Source organism: Squalius cephalus, assembly GCF_949319135.1.
Source record: "Squalius cephalus genome assembly, chromosome: 4".
Taxonomy (NCBI): Eukaryota; Metazoa; Chordata; class Actinopteri; order Cypriniformes; family Leuciscidae; genus Squalius; species Squalius cephalus.
In genome coordinates, this window is record NC_137125.1 from 15,534,791 (window position 1) to 15,556,499 (window position 21,709).

General features: G+C 38.1%; 2 protein-coding genes across 2 annotated transcripts in view; both read right to left on the bottom strand.

The window, feature by feature from the left end:
- The window catches only part of LOC307157315 (NACHT, LRR and PYD domains-containing protein 3-like), a 38,478-nt gene extending 31,029 nt beyond the window's left edge, over nt 1-7,449 (bottom strand). Inside the window, exons 1-3 of the mRNA XM_079869182.1 lie at nt 7,369-7,449; nt 6,983-7,100; nt 59-263 (exon numbers count right to left, since the gene is read on the bottom strand). Coding sequence (XP_079725308.1) covers nt 59-207 — 149 coding nt within the window. The 5' untranslated portion in view covers nt 208-263; nt 6,983-7,100; nt 7,369-7,449. The remainder of the gene's footprint in view (nt 1-58; nt 264-6,982; nt 7,101-7,368) is intronic.
- Nucleotides 7,450-19,295: 11,846 nt separating this feature from the next.
- On the bottom strand, nt 19,296-20,566 carry LOC307157636 (uncharacterized protein; the record flags this gene model as incomplete). The annotated part of the gene is made up of 3 exons (XM_079869563.1): nt 20,404-20,566; nt 20,110-20,238; nt 19,296-19,585 (listed from the first exon to the last, which is right to left on the bottom strand). The coding sequence occupies exons 1-3, from the start codon at nt 20,465-20,467 to the stop codon at nt 19,296-19,298; spliced, it is 483 nt and encodes a 160-aa protein (XP_079725689.1). The 5' UTR covers nt 20,468-20,566.
- Nucleotides 20,567-21,709: the final 1,143 nt, after the last annotated feature.

Genomic DNA, 21,709 nt, shown 5'->3' on the forward strand with positions numbered 1-21,709 from the left:
TTTAATGAATAATTATTTCTCTTGTCTCCAGTACTGTCTCACTGTCTTATTGTCTCACCTGGGGTTGAAGGTCTCTTTTCCATCACTGAAGGTGACCGGGAGTTTCATGGATTTATCACTCTTCATAGACACACAGCTGGGCATTGGAGATGTTGTTCTCTGGTTCTGAACAACATCTCCCTCCTCTCTCTCCTCGTAGAGACTCATTTTAATAAGCGGTGTTCTCCTACGATTTAATCATGGTTTTCAGCCCTTTAGAAACACTGAGAACATAAATGATACATAAGAGGAAAATTAAAAACAATTATAATAAACAATATCTTTCTATTATGCAGGGTTCCTGAATCTCACATAATTAACAAGAAAACAAATAATAAAAATAATAAAATAAATCAAGAAATCTGCTCATAGGATTTTCAAATTTCTTTGCACTTCGCAAAGTGACTACGACATAACTAGCTGTAAACAGTATCACATGCCAGGCAGGTGGTAATTTTGTTGTGGATTAGTAGAATATATCCGCTGTGGCATGAAGAACCTCTGTCACTAACGTAACCCACTAAAAAATAATTCTAGGATTAATGGGTTATGTACCTTCATTTAATATTATTTTGGTTTTGTTATAGTATAGAAATTAGAGATGAAGTATTAATGGAAACTAAAGCTCCATATACTGGATCAAAGGAATACGTATGCTACTTTATACATGCATTTGTTTTATTGCCGACAACATATGTAAAATATGGTTAGATTAAGTTAGATTTTTCTTTATTTTTATTGTTTTCTGAGTTCAAGTACCCTCACTCACCTGTCTATTGCGAAATTATAGTGGTTGTTTGGGGGAGAGTAGAGGAGAAGTGCAGCAGATCAGAGATGTGCCGAGAGATTTTGGTAATGAAGTTAATTTATTGTATTAAAACATTCAATTAAGTAAATAATGTCAATACCAACGCCGGCTACAATTACATGCAACCAAATAATCCGTTTGTAATCGGATAATAATTTCGAATGAAATTTCGATCGGATTGTAAGTGGTTGGTTTATTCCTTTTCTAATCCGATCGAGAGAACAAGTAAACACTTGATCGGAAAGAAAACCGAAACTGAAAGGACTGCGCATGTGCAATGACGCTGAAATAGCGTAATGACGAATGACTCGCAGAACGAGCTGTTTTTCCTATAGAATAAAGTGTCATATAAATGTGTGTGTCCTGTCATTCTAAAATTCTCCTTTCACTGCGTGTGTGAAGTGGATAGTAACTGAGCAGGAAAACGTTCCACCAGTCCTTGTTTGTCCCGCAGATGACATGGGGCATTTTTACTGTGTGATAAATATAATCAGCACGACAGAACAGTTCATATGCTCATTTACTCCAAATTATGACCAGAAATGGATAAATATTAATAGTCCAGTCATTTTATGAAAAAAGGTTGAACAAATTGCAACAGAAGCAAACTCAACTGATTTTGTATCCTCAATATGTCCTGAGTAAGGAAAAAAAAGCCCCGAAGAATCCCATTAGGGGAAAGTTTCGAAAAAGACCCAAATATAGCCTATTCATAATTTTTCTTACGTGAATAGGGTAAAATTTTTAACTTTTAGATATTACCATGAAAATTGATTACTTACATCAAGACGAACAAAAAATGTATTACAGGTTTTTTTTAAATTGTTTGTTAACATGGACAAACGGAGCATAATCTAACTACGTATATGTGCTAATTTGCAAAAATACCACAACAGATCTAAACATTGGGTCTAGCCAGGCGAAAATGTCTTGTTGAATCTTGTTGACACATAACAGTAATATACTTAATGTTAAGGTCTGAATGGAACCCATTTAGGCCCCGTCCACACTACTGCGTTTTCGTTTAAAAACGAAGACCTTTTGCTACGTTTGCACCTCCCGTCCACACTAAAACGGCGACCCAAAACGGAGAAGTTTAGAAACGCTGCCGACCCGTTTTTCGTTTTGAATCTCCGGAGGGCGTTTTAGTGTGGACGGGTCAAAACGGAGGACTTTATAAACGATGACGTAGTAGAGGTTCATGCTCGGCTCTGTGATTGGGTGTCATCACTCATGGCGTATATCTTTGCTAGCAGCTGTTGTGCAAGTAAATTCTGCATTTTACAATGCTATAACTGCCTACATGCACCAGAGGCAAGCTATTATTCGAGCGATCTGTGACAATTCCCGTGTGCAGCGGTGGTATCGACCGTACATGGAGCGTCGGTTTTGGGTTAACCCGGGAATAACCACTGCATGGTGGGATAATTTTATCAATGAAGTTGTGTTTACACCGGCACGCGCATGCCCAGTGTTGGTGAATGGTCACGTGATCCGCGTTTTTTTAGTCGTTTTAATGTGGACGGAGATCAATTCTAATACGCAGCTAAAACGCTGGTGTGGACGGAGATCATATTCGTTTTAATTCTCTGTTTCTAAACTAAAACGCAGTAGTGTGGACGGGGCCTTAGGCTACCCATGAGCATTAATACATAGAGGCAGGAAGAAGTACTTTAGAAACCAGCCTTTATTCATTTTTAAGAGATTGGGTTTGGGGCTGAGTCCGTGGGACTGTTTCTGGGGGACGAGTCTGAGGGAAGAACAGGAGACAATGGTAAGGAGAATGCAGAAGATAGGTAAAATAAAAAGTGAATCCCCAGAAACAGTCTCACAGACTCAGCCCCAAACCCCATCTCTGCAATAATAATTAATAAAGGCTGGTTTCTAAAGTACTTCTTCCTGCCTCTATGTATTAATGTTCATGGGTAGCCTAAATGGGTTCCATTCAGACCTTAACATTAAGTATTTTACTGTTATTTCTTTCAAAAAGAAAACGTTGAAAATATACATTAAGATGTTTATTTTATTACATTTTGTTTACTTTCGGCAGTAAGTTTCTCCTGAATTTACCAAGAGGTTAGCATTCCAATGTTGACATGCTGAGATCCGTCTGTTTACTGAAGAGCAATTCCAGCGTTATGGACGTGACATTTGCAGTCAAAACGTAAAATATAAATTCTCAGAAAATGCATTTAATACCAATATATTTAAACGTCTGTTTATATGTCCATATTCCCTTAATAAAGGAGTCCAGACATTAGAAAAATATCAGTCTACATATGCGTTTTATATTTAATATGAGGGAAATGCACATGCGTTACGGACGTGACAAAAAAAAGACGTGAGTTTTTGGGAGACAACATTCTTTGTAGAAATTCTGCGAATTAAAATGGACAAGCCAAAAGATATAATACTAACTGAAGGGATGAGTGTTGGCTCTCTATAGAACATAAATTATTTATTTTATTTTATTTTTCATTTATGAGGAAAAACGGACGTTACGGACGTGACGTCTCTCCGTTATGGACGTGACCATTCCGAAATCGACACTTGGCTGACGCTGTAAAATCAGAAAAAATGCTTTAAAAACTTTAACAGTGACCTATGTGTAACTGTTGAGACATCAGTAAGGTAGGCTGCACAATTAATCAAATTTCAACTGAAATCACCCTGTTAGGTATAGATTATCTGTTCACGCTTCTCATGCAGCTAAAATTTAACCAGCATGGGCATGATATTGCTTGATAATGTGGTGTTTACTATAGACCCTGAAAGATACGGAATTGCTAAGATACATCAGCAGCTATATTGCATTTTTATCATATCGATATATTCTCCAGAGTCGAGATCGACGACTGGATCCGGCAACTCAAAACGCGGGTTGGTGGTAATGGAACGAAATAAATGTATTAAACAAATGTAAAACATTTGCAATAATAAAAAATGTAGGCTATCATTACCGATAGGACCGATCAAGCAGTTTAAGTAGCTAGGCTACCCATTGACTGGCCCCAAACATGTTTGATAAAATAAACCTATATAAATAAAATATACATTGTGTATTTGAGGAGATCTTTTCCAAAACATGATAAATCCATTTCAATAGTTTTCAGGAAAATGACATTTGTTTACCTAGACCCACACATTTTGTGAATATTCAAAATGTTAAAATGTTTTTTTTGTGTGTGTGTGTGTGTTTTTTTTTGGCTCAGTCTGAACATGTTGAACAATGAGTATTAAATCAAACAACAATATTGTTGATAAATTCAAAACGCTATAAATCCATCCATTTTTTCCCCAAAACGCTATGATTTTTATTTTTTATTTTGATTGAAAATTTTGTCTTTTATTTTTCGTGTTTGCATTTATGAGGAAAAAACAATGTTACGTGACAGTTCTTAATTACGGACGCAACTGCTCTGAAAGCGGCACTAAAAGACTTTCAAACTTTCACAGAGACCTCAAAACAGAAAGCACAAAGACTTTCTTTAAAGCGAATTTCGTTTTGTATTAATTGTATCTTAATTTTAATAAGTGTTTCATCGACCAATTGCAGGCTATTTAATAAGTAAAAAGCAAATATAGCAATAACCGTGACATGAAGGCGCTTACATTGCATTGTGAACTAGAGAGCATCATTCATCATAAATTAATGAATAGGCTTATGCCTCATACATTAGCCATTAAATATCTTTGCAGCATTGGATCATTAGTCTTTCTAGAACAGACAAGGGCTTTCTCGCGGCTCACATCAGCATAGCATTGCATTGTCAAAATACCTTGAAACAATCAGCGGATGGCGGGTGGGTGCGGCTTTTAAATTTGGTAAAAAAAAAAGTTGGTGCGGATGATGATCAGAGACTGTAATAATGGTAACATTATGCTAGTATTAACTGATGACTAAAATGTTCTGATGTACAGTAGGCTAATAGAGATCAATTTAATATATGTGCGTTTTTTTTTTTAACAGTAACAACAATGTTGAACAAATATGCGCTGGTCAAATCATGCATGATTTAACATGAAGCGTCCGCAGTCACGTCCGTAACAGTAACGTCCGTAACGCATAATTAGGTTGTATAGAGCAAAGAAGTTAGATGAATTGTCAATTATAACTAGAATGGACATATTTCGGCTTTGTACAAAAAGTTTCAAATTAATAGTAATAATAATTATTATACAATATAAACTTATTATTTAAATCGTTACGGACGTGACACAGCACTGAAGCGTTGTGACTTCCTTAATGTATCCTTTATAAATTTAAAGGGCAATGCAGTTATAACAAAGTGATTGCATTTATATCTCAGTCATGCTCCCGTCTTTCTACAAACTGCTTACTGTCACCATAAAGTAGCCTATAAAAAAAAGCAGTCTTTGATCCCTCTTTTTAAAGCATGAAATATGTTTGTTTGAAAAAGCAATTTTAGTGTCTGTGCACACCTTATCTGAGGTGAATAAAGACAGAAATTTTCTTAAAATTTACATGACAGCACATCAATACAATAAAATACAGACCCAAATGGACAACTTAGAAATGGTTTTGATATTTTGATAATAACTTAATTTTTTCATGGCAAGGTTGACATTTCCATGGAATTGCCCTGAAGTCTGTCATGACCGGCATCGCTGTAAAGCTCTGAGTCTCCTGCACAATGCTATGTAAACCAAATATGGGCATTTGCTTTCTATCAGTAACAAATCGTGAATGTCCAAAGGGGGATTTTAAAGTTAACGACGAAATCTCATTTAGAGCTATTTAAATCTTTAACTGCCGTTTTCTCAAAATGAGTTTTTTGTCATTCTCTAGTACAAACATCTCAGCCTATGTAGCACCTGTGTACACCAAACTTTCCAGTTATACACTTAGCAGTATTCTGAAGATATTTTCAGAGGGATTTGTTAATAAATCATTCCTGACCTGATTTATGTGACATTTTAATAAAAAAAATATGGCGAAAATCTATTTTTTAAGGCTATGGACAGTATTTAGATTTCCTAGGTATCCTGAAATCCCTCTGAATTTTTTTTCCATCTTGTGTATAAACAAAATGAAAAAAGAATTGTGCACCTGGCTTTATCATATGTTCAGATCTATCTACAGAAAATATATGCAAAATAGTGTATATTTAATGAGATAATGCCTAATTTGCATAATTAAACACACATTTCTAAAACTTGTAATACATTTTTTTGATATACTTGTGTAAGTAATCAACTGAGGAAGTTTCATGGTGATATCTATTATTTTAAAATTTTACCCTATTCACCTGTAGTGTCTCGCCTTAAAATGACTACAAGTCTGCTGTTTAAAACAAATGAAGAACCTATGTAGGAGAATGGTTATTATGCGCAAACAGCAGGAAAATGTATATTCACGCAGTGTGCGCATGTCAAAAATATATTCCGATTTGAAGCTTGTGACATATTAAACACGCACATAACCCGATCACATGTTTAGCGTTCATGTAAACACTAAATTCTGATACATCATTTGGAATGAATTCAGTCTGATTGAAACAAAAGTTGTGCATGTAAACGTAGCCACTGAGGAAGAATGCCTGCCCAACAAGGCTGTATAACACTATAGGGGTGGTGCGGCTCTTCTCTCTAGTATATGGGAAGTAGTCTTGAACTTGAAACTTGACTGACAGGGGCCCAGGTCAAAAAACAAAACAAAAACGGATAGACTGGCTAAACCAACTGCAGATACATAAAGAAAAAAGATAAAAAGTTAAAAAAGATAAAAAAGATATCTTCTTTTTAAATGTGAAACAGGTTTTTGACTACACACCCGCACACATAGGCCTGTAACAACACTTCAAAAAAACTTAAGTACACATTAATTCAGTACACATTAAAGGGTCAACAATGGTTATGCAGAATGTAACGCAGAAATGAAATTACGCTTTTATTGTGATTCAAACTTTAAAAGTGCATTACAAATAAAAACAATAGGCAAAGTCATTGAATATGGAAACAATAGAAAGTACATGAAATGTTGGAAGTAAGCCAAGGACAGAGCCCATCTCTCGTCTATATCTTTGCGTTTTCTTCCAACGTTCCAAAGCAATGAACACTGATCGCAAAACAGAATAAACCGACATATGGCTTAATTAATGGGCTCTCACGTACCTCTCTTATTCAGCACGAATCCAAATGTTTCCATGGTGAAGATGTAGCATGGTAACAGCAAACAATTAAAGAATGGAAGCACGTTGCCTCGGAAGGCCCAACCCAACCTGTGGCTACACTGAGCGAAATAGAAAACAAACGTTGACCTCGATGTGAATGTTGAGAAAACCTCATTAAAACCTGGACTGATTCATGTTTTGCAGAAATGTACTATATGATAAACGTTCTCTTTTGCCTCATGCCTCGAGTATACCCTGCACTGCAGTAAACTCTCAATCGAGTTTTATCATAAATAAAAATACCACACGCACAAGCATGCACACACACGTCAAGATATGTATATGAAAACTTCTTGGAAGTTATGAGAAGGACATTACTGGACTTACCAAGAAATATGATAGAACTTGTAGTCGTTGGTGCAGCAGTCTAAAATGGCGTTTTACTAAATACTTTTGGTTTCGATTTCTAAGCTGTGACTGAAGGATCAAATAACAAGTATTATCACGACTGTGACTGGTCTATCCTGACAGCAGAGGACTGTGATTGGCCAATATGAGAGTGCCACTCATCCTTTTCCTGTAACCTTCTATTTTTTGGAGTTAAACATATAATCTGCCCAAACATAGTTACACTTTACATAAACGCCAATCAGACATTGGGCTCAAGTTGTATATCATAGTTATAAAAAGTCATGAAATGTTCTATTTGGTTGGATTAGGGAATCTCTTATATTCAAAGAGAAAACATTACCACTGAGCAAATATGGGTCTTACATACTTATACATGAATGACAAAACGTGTTTGAATCTGTCAAATAAATGATTGAGCAAAAGTTCCCTTCACGTTTGTCAGTAGTAGTAATAATAATATTTGCAACTTAAACTTAAACCTTAATTTTACATTTTATATGCATGTTAAAATTAGTAGATAAACCAGTTTATTTCTGACTTGTCTACAGTGGAGGCATTTATTTAAGTTTAGTTTACTCAGGTGTGCTAACTGCTCTAAAGAAAACGTGAAGCCAATGTATAAAGTTAATAAAGATAAATTCAATAAGTTAAATTATTGTTGTTGTTTTTATTAAGTTAAAAGTGAATCTAGTGTTATTATTGCTGGTGCCCTGCCATGAACCCTGTATCGTTACACCCCTACATATAAGTGACCGAATGTTTTTTTTTATTATTATTTTTACCAAGGGTCTTTATTCACAGCAGAGTTTATGCACCAAATTTAAAGGTGGGGTAAACAATATTTCAAAAACGCTAGTCGTTCTCGAACCCCGATCCCCCAGGAAGCGAAGCGAGTGCACTAACAATGACGCCAAACACTGTATTCACTGACAGTCATCAGTGTGACTCTCACTAGCTGGCCTCTGTTCGCACACAATCCAAGAGTGGATGCCTGTTTATCATAGCAGAAGCCCAACAAAATAATGCTTCACGGAAAATAAAGTGCAGATGATGAACGAATGACAAGGAAGTACAAAAAAATGTATGTACAATACACAGAGTTGGTAGTTAGTTGCCAACAGCACAGCAACTCCAGACACATAATGACACTCAAACCCTGTGTTACATACGTGTGGAGTGAATCAAAGCAACCTCCTGTTTTCAGGCCTTCCCACTTCTCCCTCTCCAGCACTGGAAAGCTTTTCTAATATTAACACGAGTCCTAAAACTCTTGCCCCAGACATAACCCTTTATTTTCCAGTGATTTCCTCTCAGCTTTTCTCTTTTGTATTGTGTCTCATCTCTATTTCTGCAGTCTTTCTTCAGATCTCCCTCTTGCTCGTTCTTTCTCCTCCACCGTCATACGTCCCCTAATGCTGATTGGCTACGCACGTTTGTTGTTTGTTTGTGTGTCGGTCTGACTAACTTCCAAACAGCGTTTTTCAAATATCGCTTACCTTAAGGGTGCAGATAGTAATTGACGTGACCTGTGCTAGGGCTGTGACCGTACACTTGAGAATCTGCACTGGTGGTGGTATGCAAAACACTTTTTTTGTATGTGTATCTGTTTTACATTAATATTATGACATGAGTGAAGCACAAAACTTTGTTTACAAAATAAATAATAGGTTAGCAATTAAATGTTACATCGCAGTCATGAAAACATTTGGATTCATGCCGAATAACACGTGAGCTCGTAAATTTAAGCTTTGTCAGCTTTGTGTTCTGTTTTGCAATCTGGTCACCCGATTATCAGCGAATTTAACAGTATTCCATTAGGCTAGTTATTTCACTGGACATGAAATCCTTTCTTTTTCCAAATCTTCACTCACATCTCACCTATTTCCGCAGCGGATTATAAACGTTTCTCCCTTTTGGTTCACATTTAATTACACCAATTATATTCACATTCTTTACTGTGGTAAAGTAGGACAGATACATTTTCGCTTGCACATCAAATTCTGTTTAAAAGGTTTGTGCTTGTTAGACATAGCGTCAAGTTTATTTGTATAGCGCAGTTCACACACGATGGTGATTTTAGTTTCAGTTTAGTTTAGCTTTCTATGGCAGCACAAAATCAAACATAGTCTAAATGTCTTGTAAGAGACTCCTCTCCCTCTTACACACAAACTCTTCCTCCTCTACCTCTTACACACAGAAGATAAAATTCGCTCTTCAGACCTTTTACAACAAGCGTCAGTTGCTTGGAACATCAGGAGAAAACATGAAGATATTAGAAAACTTGGAGATGGTCTCTCGTGTCCCAGATCCCTCTCAAAGCGCAGAGTGGTAGCTATATGACGCATCTTGTGGGGAAATATAAAACAAATGTTTTTTTAATAATAATCTTATTTTATTTAGTTTTTATTTACTTATATTTATTTCAAGGTTTTACAGGCCGTAGTGTGTTGTTTCACTGACAGAAGTGCTAAAATACATTATGAAATGGACGATTGAGCCTTGCTGGTTTTTTAAAATATTTTTCAAAACCTATTTAATTGAGGTATATATATATATATATATATATATATATATATATATATATATATATATATATATATATATAATAGGGTGACCATATTTTTTCCGAATAAAATACACAGAGCAAATAAGAGGAACTAACGAGACTAATTAACACAACACACCTGAAACTAATTAACTGAAACTAATTAATTAGTAACCAAGAATGCATCAAAAAATATTTGACAAATGCATTCACAACCTTGCAACTATACATAAAGTAATACATCCTTTCCATTCAACGTTTGGCCCGCAACAACAGAACAATATAGAGAGATATATATATAATAGTATTTTAATAATAATAGTTTAGCTTTTAACACCTTTTACATGACACTCTTTCTTTTCATGGCCATGGGTTAAAATAAAAAAATCTACTACACTATTTCAGTAACAAATAATTTCAATCCTCCTGGGGCCTGTTTCAGAAAGGAGGTTCAACCAACTCTGAGTTAAAACTTGAACTCTGAGGCCACATTTACACATAGCCGGGTATTTAGAGAAACGAATATTTCTCCCCCTCCGTTTTCAAAAATAACATCGTGCACACAACATCGTTTTCAAAAAAAGTTGTCGTTTATGTCACGGGGTGACAAATAAGCCCGGGACTATCCCTGCTAGAGAAATGTCCCCGCTGAGATTTGGGAAGCGAAACACCGTCCCAAAGCCTGGGTGAGTCCCTGTCGCTATGGTAACCTAGTGGCAGATTGACAGCAGGTGTGGGTAATTTGCGCTGAGCGTTTGAATGGGGCCACACTAGCTCATGAGAGTATAAAAAGTCAGAGGAAGAGAAAGTGAGTGTGGTTCTTCCCCGGGACGAGCAGAGGTGAGGCGCGCAGTACGTGAGCGGCCGTGGCCGCGGGAGAGAGAGGACGAGAGAGAGACAGACGAGAGAGACAGATGAGAGAGATAGATGAGAGAGCCAGAGAGAACTTCAGCTGGAATGCGGGCGGAGGCCTTGGTACACTGAGGGTCTGTTGAGTTGCAGTTTTATTGTGGAAATGAGCACAAGTGAAACCTTACAGTGTGTGGTGGAAATGTGAGTGTGGGAATTATTTCTGCTGTTCACTCGCAATCACAGCTGTCCATTCCTCTCTCTGCCTGAGCTCAATGAAGAGCCTGCTAATGCTGGAAGAACCTGCTAACGCTGTGAGTTATACATATTCTCCTCTCTCTGTCTGAGTCCAGTGAAGAGCCTGCTAATGCTGTGAGTTACACGTGTCTATTCCTCTCTCTGTCTGAGTCCAGCGAAGAGCCTGCAAATGCTGTGAGTTACACGTGTCTGTTCCTCCCTCTGTCTGAGTCCAGTGAGGAGCCTGCTAATGCTGTGAGTTACACGTGTCTGTTCCTCCCTCTGTCTGAGTCCAGTGAGGAGCCTGCTAATGCTGTGAGTTACACGTGTCTGTTCCTCCCTCTGTCTGAGTCCAGTGAGGAGCCTGCTAATGCTGTGAGTTACACGTGTCTATTCCTCCCTCTGTCTGAGTCCAGCGAAGAGCCTGCTAATGCTGTGCTGAGAAACGCGAAGAGAACGCTGAAGAGAACACGGAAGCTGTGGATTATGTCCATTCCTCTCTCTGTCCGAAGGTGCTGAGAAATGCGAAGAGATACATGAAGAGATAACCTGAACTTGTCACAGGTCGGGGTGGAGCGCCAGCGGGCCGCCCACCCCTTCGCTTGCGTGCCGCCCCTGAGGAGCCGGCCGTGGACACGAAGGAAATGGCGGACACAGCATTCAAAATAAATATACTCTTTATTAAATAATAAAAACAAAATCTTAAAAAGTCTCTTCACTTTGTCACGGGGTGACAAATAAGCCCGGGACTATCCCTGCTAGAGAAATGTCCCCGCTGAGATTTGGGAAGCGAAACACCGTCCCAAAGCCTGGGTGAGTGCCTGTCGCTATGGTAACCTAGTGGCGGATTGACGGCAGGTGTGGGTAATTTGCGCTGAGCGTTTGAATGGGGCCACACTAGCTCATGAGAGTATAAAAAGTCAGAGGAAGAGAAAGTGAGTGTGGTTCTTCCCCGGGACGAGCAGAGGTGAGGCGCGCAGTACGTGAGCGGCCGTGGCCGCGGTCGCGGCGGGAGGCCGCGGGACAGAGAGGACGAGAGAGAGACAGACGAGAGAGACAGACGAGAGAGACAGACGAGAGAGATAGATGAGAGAGCCAGAGAGAACTTCGGCTGGAATGCGGGCGGAGGCCTTGGTGCACTGTGGGTCTGTTGAGTTGCAGTTTTATTGTGGAAATGAGCACGAGTGAAACCTTGCAGTGTGTGGTGGAAATGTGAGTGTGGGAATTATTTCTGCTGTTCACTCGCAATCACAGCTGTCCATTCCTCTCTCTGCCTGAGCTCAATGAAGAACCTGCTAATGCTTGAAGAGCCTGCTAATGCTGGAAGAGTCTGCTAATGCTGTGAGTTACACGTGTCTATTCCTCTCTCTGTCTGAGTCCAGTGAAGAGCCTGCTAATGCTGTGAGTTACACGTGTCTATTCCTCTCTCTGTCTGAGTCCAGTGAAGAGCCTGCTAATGCTGTGCTGAGAAACGTGAAGAGAACGCTGAACAATTCTGTATATTTAACATACATTTTTAAAAGGTATATTTTTAATGTAACCTTCTCCCTCTACACACTTTGGTCAATTCAAGAATAATTCATGCAATTGTATATTGTTTATTTGAAAGCATTAAAAGTGCAGTTCTTGTCTCTCCTTGTATTGTTCAAATGGTTGAGGTTGATATGGGATTTAGTAATAAGTAGACCAATGCTTTCTAAAGATAGTCATTATTACATTAATCTAATTACACTGTTGAAGATGTCATTTGTAGTCATTTGTCATTTCTAATTACACTGTTGAAGATGTCATTGAACTGTTATAATATCAGAGGTGAAACTGGAAGAACAGTATGTTATTCAACCTAATTTTAATTTTCATGTAGTTGCAATCCTGCAGGCATTAAAAGAACATGGCAGCAGCTGAAAATTAAATATAAAAACATAATTCAATCAGGTAAGGCTTGATCATATCATGGGTGTAGGCTACCTGACTTTACAAACATCTGACATATTAAATAACTAAATAGCATCCAGTGTCTAGCAGTGCAGCAGCATTTTTGGCTGAGGGAATTCCTGGAGGGACTTCAGAGCCAGTCACTCCCAAAGATCCAAGGGCCTCATAAAATGTAAGAGGTTTACATATGTGTTATTTTTAGATAGGCTATTTTTGATATTTCCATTTATTTTACTTTGAGGTTGGGTTTTTTTGTTGGTCCTAACAGATTCTGATGGTAATATCTGTCTTTTGGAGCCTCCTGTCCCAACAGAACCCCAGACAGTCGTAAGCCGCCTACTCAATACACCAGAAATGAAATAGTGTTATAAAGTGCACTCGACCAAATGCTCATCTTCACAGGACGATGAGGATAAATAGTTTCTGCTGCCACAGAGAGGCCTACAGAGGTAATGTTAACATTATGTGTTTACACATCAAACAATCTACCCAGTGCAGCAGCATTTTTGGCTGAGTGAATTCCTGGAGGGACTTCAGATCCGGTCATTCCCGAAGATCCAAGGGCCTTCATAAAATGTAAGAGGTTTACATATGTGTTATTTTTTAAATAGGCTATTTTAGAGGCCTACAGAGGTAATGTTAATATTACGTGTCTACACATCAAACAATCTACACATTCTGATTATTTCACATTTTTATGTGGAGTAGCCTATAGAATCTAAGTTAAATCTAAGTATAAACGGGTATTCGTATCTCTCCCCCCGCCCCCTGAGTGTGGAAGAACAGCAGGAGGACGGTCCATCAACTTATGTTGCACAGATGAACACAGTTCAGTGATTTCCAGTAATGCCACAGTTTAATTCTGTAGAATTAGTTTAGAACTACATTATGTAACTCTAATCAACTACTGTATTTTCAGTTGCCAGTTAAGGAATTATATAGACTTCATCTTATTAAAAAAATAGAAAAAAACTGCATTAAAAATAGCAATATTTTATTTATTAATAAAAGATTAATTTTATTAATAAAAATGTACTGAAAGAATGAATGAGGAGTTTAAACACCACTTCCTCTTTAAAAAAGGGGAGGAGACCGAATGAAACTCTGGGTTTACCGAAGAAAACCTGCTCCCGACCAGGTTAGGTTCACAGAGTAAGTTACCATGGTAACTGACTCTGAGTTTAAGTTACCTCTCTTTCAGAAACGGGCTTGACTTACTCTGCTTTCTCAGGTTTAACATACCTCCCATTCTGAAACAGAAAACCCAGAGTTTCCCTCATTTCAGGGCTAACATACTTAGAGTTTTCACTTAACCTCCTTTCTGAAACAGGCCCCTGATCTCCGCCACTTCCTAACCCTAACCCTGTTCTCTTGTATACTTTCCTTATGTGGGCTTCTAGGTCGCTAGCACCTTTATTTGACACTGACACGTACGTGCCAGCTTTGCAGGTCATGCATTCTGCTTCACATGGATCCCGACCAAAACAAAAACACCGGAATTTTCTCTGTAAATCACCTATGAATTTACATTTGGGCTTTTTTTACACCGTTCAGGTGCCATGTGCCACTGTTGATAAGCTGTTCAGGAGCCATGTGCCACTGTTGATAAGCAAGCGCTGCACTGTCTCTCTCTTGTGCTCTCTGCTGAGGGTAATGACTGAGATGCAGTTTGACCAATGTTTGCCTTACATACATGACCGACCGACCAATGGTGGCGTGCGAGAAGGCGGGACCTAAAGCAATGCAAAAATGGCGACTGTAGAAAGCAAAAGACGAATCCCGGACATTTAGGTTCATCTAGAAATCCCAGCTGGACACATTTTTTTAGTTCCAAAAAGAGGACATGTCCGGGAAAAAGAGGACAAATGGTCACCCTAATATATACATTACTGTCACGTTTTACTGTCTTGTGTTCCCCTTGTCTTTTGATATTTCCTGTCTTGTGTCATGTTTTGTCATATTGATTAGTCTCCCCAGGTGTATCTTGTTTCCTCATTACCTTGTTAAAGGGGTGGTTGACTATGATTTCACTTTTCTAACTTTAGTTAGTGTGTAGTGTTGCTTTTTGAGCATAAACAACATCTGCAAAGTTACAATGCCCAAAGTTCAAAGCAAAGGGAGATATTTGTTTTTAAAAAATAGTTTTATAAGGACTACAACAAACGGCTGGTATGGACTACACAACACTGTAACATGAGCATGAGCTTAACGTCTTATCCTTACACAAAGCCTCATTGATGTGACATTTTTCTATTGCAATGTTTATGTTGAAATGTTTTCATTATTTATAAAATAAAATTATGCTAATAATAACAACCTACTGTAAGCCTATTTAATTCTTAATTAATCCAAAAACACAAATGCTGCCGACTAACATCGGTTAGCAAGTCCTGTTTTAATTTTACGATCATTTATTTTAATTTATTTCACTGTTATGCTTCAGTTATTAAATCTAGAAACAAATTAAAATAACACAAAGTAAAAGACAAGTAACCTATTGACATGCATAGCCTTTCTAAATTATAGAAAAACTGGACACACAATGTTAACGTGTGCCTAGGCCTACTTTGCTTAAATTTGATGCAATAACAGAAGCCTATTTTTTTTTTCAGTTCTAAATTTGTACTTCTTTTCAGTACTGTGATTATGAATTAGTTTAACTACAATGTTTAACTTGAATTTATCTGCGACCTCAGCTCTCAATGCGCCGCGGCAGATTACTGTACGTCATAGAGAGAATAAACTGACACTTTTCAAAGTCTGTGATTACAGCGCCACTTAGCGGTAAAGGGCAGCAAATACACATCCCCAATTTGTTGCCGCAGGAACGGCGGCGGTAAAAGTATTATTCTGGTTGAGTATCAACTGTAGCAATCACTCAATATGACTCAAGGAAGAAATGTTAGAAAATGAATCATAAACTGATTTGTCTGTCTTTGTCAAAATAGCCTATTAGAAAGAGTACGCAAAATGTGCATGGGCTTATTGCCTATTGTTTACTGGGCAACAGAACAAAAATGTTAATATGAACCTTTAAATTAAAATAAATTACAAAATATGTTTGTAACAATATGTACATACAATACTTGTCAGGTATTGTTCATAAAAACAAGCATTAGATGAATACAGTAGGTACCGTTTAAACTGTTATGTTTCATCCGTTCCCACCCCCGTGTTGCAATCGTCCCCCCTGAAGCACAACGACCTTTCAAAGTCAATTTTTGCTTAAATCATTCTATATTTGTACCGAGTAACACATGATACTAAGAGAACACAAATGTGAGTTGTTGATCACAAAAAAAAAAAAAAAAATCTATCCTTATCTCAGAAAACGACATTTATCTGAAAAGTGTTTCAACTGTCCCGGCTCTCCCCTAGACTAAAAATACAAGGCTAAAGCCCTATTCGCACGGGATAAGTATTACCTGGCGACCTCCAGTCATTTGTAATAATTGCGGAGGTCGTCTGTGATCTTAATCCCGTGCGAATCGGCCATGTCTGTAATTTGTAAAGTAATAATTACCCCGCAAATGACCTACCATATTTCGCCGAAAACGGAGGTCCTGTGATAATATTAGTCCCGTGCGAATCGGCATCTCTGATTTAGCCAGGATTTGGCGGGGCTTTTTTTTTTTTTTTTTCAAGGTAGCTATTTCTTTCTTTTGCGCCTTTTTGTCCATCTTTCGCGAAGAATGGAGGGTGCGTTGGAGTGTTTTGACAGTGTTTTGGGTGCTGGGTCATGTCGCTATACACCATATACAATTTGCAGAAAGAGAAAGATGAAAAACACTAAGTACGAAGACAAAAAGAATGATTAGATGGAGATGGATGACATGTATAGCAGCATGCGGTATAATTTTTTTTTTTTTTTAAGTATAATTTTTATGTTTGTATCATACATCTAGAGATAACGACAAGACATCAAGCAATAGCTATTCAAAAATAATGCACAATCAAGCGAGGGCTCACTTCATAATTAGAGGTTAATGTTACAAATAAATCAAGCGTAAAGCTTGAGCTAATAGATTTTAACCTGGTGAAATGTTTTTTATCCATCTAACCGGACCCTCAACCATACGCAAAAAGTGTACAGTGCCATATAGTCGCCCATTGAAAACATATTTCCACTGGGCTACAAGAAATGTAGTATGGGTATAAACTATTTTTATATGGTTATAGTATATTTTTTTAAGTATTTTGTTTATTTATCATTGCTATCCATATATAATAGCCTACATGGCACATTTAAATAATAATAGCCTATGAATAATTATAATAAAAATGCTTGCCCATGTGTAAACTGTAAAGATACAGTGAAGAATACAGACTACAATAAAGATGTAATAAAAATGTGCTACACAAATGCAAGCAATATTGTCAGTTTTTTTCTGGTGGTCTACTTGTATAGTTATAAAGTGTAGTAAGTCAGGGCTGGGTTTAGGTTTTAACTTTAGATTGAAAATCAAAATGTCATTCTTAAAGGGATACTCCACTTTAAAATGAAAATTCTGTCATCATATACTCACCCTCATGTTGTTTCAAACCTGTATGAATTTCTTTCTTCTGCTGAAATGAAAGGAAGATATTTAGAAGAATATCATTGACTTCCATGGGACCAGAAACTGTCTGGTTACTGACATTCTTCTAAATATCTTCCTTTCTGTTCAGCAGAAGAAAGAAATTCATACAGGTTTGAAACAACATGAGGGTGAGTATATGATGAAACATTTTTCATTTTAAAGTGGAGTATCCCTTTAAATTTCTTAATACTTTTGATGTTATTGTTCTCATTTGAATCGTTTTCTGTAGTTTAGATACTTAAATTTGTAAAAAAAAAAAAAAAAAAAAAAAAATTGATTACTTGCGTCTGTGTTGAATATTAACACTGCAAACTGACATTATGTACTGATGGCCTTCTCTCTTTCATAGCAAATTCATGCTACAATGAGAGAACAACACGAGTGCGAGGCCCTTCCTTTTGGGAAACAGAGGTGCTCCAGAATTTTCAAGAAAATGATTGGTACCTCAACTTCAGAATGCCCAAAGAGACCTTCAATATCCTTTGTGACCAGCTGCACCCATACATAAAACCTCAAACTACCAACATGTTGGATCCAGTACCTCTAGAGAAGAGGGTAGCTACAACACTGCCTTTAAGAAAATTAAGTAATCTACAAGCTTGCCAGTAATGTTGAGTTCCACGATGTTGCCAACCTGTTTGGTATTGGAACCAGCACCGCCTGTAATATTTTCTGGGAGGTGTGTGAGGCACTGAGCAAACTCAGGAGGGTTTTTGTAAAGAGGCCAAAAACTGTTGCTGAAGTCCAAGCCATCATCACAGGATTTGAGAGGAAGACAGGATTCCCCATGTGTGCTGGGGCTTTGGATGGCACACACATACCAATCATAGCCCCATCGAGCTATCCCACCGACTTTTATAACAGAAAAGGATGGTACAGTGTTCTTCTTCAAGGTCTTGTAGGCCACACTTACAGCTTCCTTGATTTTGATGTTGGCTGGCCTGGGAAGTGCCACAATGCATACGTTTTTGAGTGTTCACGTCTGTGCCGCAAGCTGGAGGATGGTACCTTTTTCCCTCCAGTCACCAGGAACATCCAAGGGGTCGACATACCTGTCCTGATTGTGGCCGATTCTGCCTACAGCTTGACTAGCAACATAATGAAGCCATTCCCGGAAGGTACAGCGAGGGGTCCCAGGGCAGCCTACAAGGGCCGTTGGAGATGCATTATGAAAAGAAATGACTGTCAAACCCAAAATGTGAAGTATGTTGTGTCTGCTTGTGTAGTGTTGCGCAACTTCTGTGAAATACAGAAAGTTGCTTACCAGGAACCCCTGGAAGATGTGTTTGATCAACCAGAGGCAGGACCAGGGGCCTCATTTATAAACGTTGCGTACGCACAAAAGAAGGCGTACGCCACTCTCTACGCAATAATTGGTATTTATAAAAAGCGAACTTGACGGGAAAATGTGCGGTCCTTCACGCAAGGTCTGACCCAGGCGTGCGCACAAAAACGCACAAAAACGCAAATCCTACACCAAGTTTTATAAATGAGGCCCCAGAGCAGCAGATATTTTCTACTCTCTCCCCAGCAGAGCACATTCGGGAGGCCTTAGTAGCCCATATTAATACAAATCAGTAAATTGCAAAGAAGCTTTGGAAGCTCATACACAAACTATGCAGTCAAGACGCACATGAAATTGAAATCAAACATTTATTTATAGTGCAGAGCATCCTTCATTTCTGAACTTGGCAATTCACATAAGATTAAAGTTTTGTTCAACTTTTTTTTTTCAGTGTTTTGTTATAAAATAATTTTTACAAAATATAAAAGAAAGGTAAATGCTGGGACTGGGGCCTAAAGCACTGAAAGATCTGGAGCATTAGCACCCTGTTGTCTTCTGCTCTCTTTTCATCAGCTTCCATCTTCTTTATTTCAAAATCAAGGCGTTTCCTTTTCAGCTCCATTCTATTTCTCTCCATCTCTTTCTCCCATTCAAACCGCTCCCTATCGTAGTCATGGGTGTTCTCATTTTGCAGGAGACGGTCCAGACCCTTGTCAATTGCCTCCATTATCTGTGTTTTTCGGCCCTTTCTTCTGCGATGTGCTGCAAAGACAAAACATTTATTTCAGTTGAGTGATGCACCTGTTAAGAAATGGATGTATTTGAGCTCTCATAATTCCTTTTATTTTTATTCTCAATTAAAGTGATGCTGTGATGTGTGGTCTGTATATTATGCTATAATGGTCGTAGACTACTATAAGCAGGGTGAGGGAGACTGTCCTGGAATTTTGTAAGTGCAGATTTATTGCCGTCCACCACAACATAGACCAGACAAGTCTCGTTTCACATCCTATTCTATTCATACATGAAAGTGCGCACACAACAAAGCATCACTATAGATGAGAAAAACAATAAAAGTTATTATGGGAGCTAAAATACAATTTCCTGCTCTTAGCAGGTGCATCACTCAACTGAACCTAGTGTGTGGTAGTGTCCCAAAGGTACATTGACAAAATATTGATACTTTTAGGTATCATAGTACAGCTAACCATATCATCCATTCGCTCCTAAGCAACTACCTACATTTGTGTAGCTTATTGAAAACTATTACCAACATGAGAGCCCACCTTGTGGCTTGGGTTCAGCAGCAGGAGGAGGTGGGGGTGGTGCTTTGGAGGCTGAGCCATGACTGGAAGCCTCATCCTCTGCATCATTTTCCCTTGAGGTGTTGTGATCATTAGGGCTCTCAGATGAACCTGCTGAAAACAAAAGAAAATCAAGCAGGTTCACTCAGTAATGATTTACTATGCTTCTACTTATTTCTTTATTTAACTATAGAGAAGATACAATGTCTACATATAAATTAACACAATATAACGTTACAGTATTATGTACTGTACAGGCCAGTGTAGGCTGCTTACCACAGTCAGATTCCTCATCTGAACTCCCCCCGTTATCCATCCTTATGTCTCCGGGGTTGTTCATAGGTCGGCAACCTGTATATAAAAGCAATAGAAAACGAATGTAAAACTAATGTGCTTTGCTGTGGATCAACAATTGGCAAGTGGTTGTCTAAATTGTGTGGCATTACTAAAGTTAGCATAAAGTTAACGTTACTGTATGTTGCTGCTAAACTGGCTTTTACTGTAGCACATGTTAGCACATGTTTGCATTACGTTATCCTTACAGTAACTTACGTTAGCTGTTGAAAAGGAGAAACGTTTTATAGCGGCTAAACTGGCTATTACTGTACCATGTGTTAGCTAACGTGAGAAGGGATATGTTGAAATATGATCAAAATAAGGACATTTAATGGGGTTTGTTCCGGTCTTCTTGTTGTTTTTGAGGCTATCACGGTACTTTCTTCTCAGGTAGTCCAAACTTTCTTTACACTTGGTCCAATCTCCGAAGTCCTGTATAGACGGGCACCGGAGGACGAGATCTTTGTAAATATGGTGTGGTTGTGCACCATTTGTTCGAATTGCCTTTGATAACATGGTTCACCCCAAACATCGATTAAAAAGAGTGTCTCCTCACGCGTCCAATGTCGACTTTTCTTCTTAGCACTAGCAGCCATGTTGAGAAACAAGCGGAAACAAGGAAGTAGATGTACGCAAAGTCTTGGCGTCATATCCGGGTTCCGGCTTCCGGGAGATAAGTCAGTAAATTCGAGTAAAATCACAGGCTTCGCTTATCCCGTTCGAATGCGCCAGATGAAAATCAGACGTGGGTGGGTAATTTTGTTTTTGGGGTCCTTGAGATGTTCTGACATGCCCTGACATTTGTGCTTTTTTCAGTTGCTTATAAACATCAATGGCAAAGGTGTAAATTCACTCTACATAGCACAAACAGGACTTCCATAATATGTGAGCCACATGTATGTACATGTTTTCATTTTTGAGAGAATAATGTTTATGCATGGTTATCGAAAAAACTAAAAATTAAAGTTTCTGAAATAAGGCCACAAAACACATACTAAATATGTGTCAATAAGACTTTTGACTAATGGATGTCATTGCCTAGATTTTTTTCTTCAAAATGATGTGAAAATCATCCTGCCTAATCATTCACATAAAACGATACATTGATTTTAGTTTTGTAAAACACTTTTAGTTTGGAAAGCCAATATGCGGATGGGGCGTAAACGCTCCAACAGCATCATGCATATTTAGTAGTTCACACCTGGTGAGACTACGTCCCTGCATACTTAATGAGCCATTTATTCAG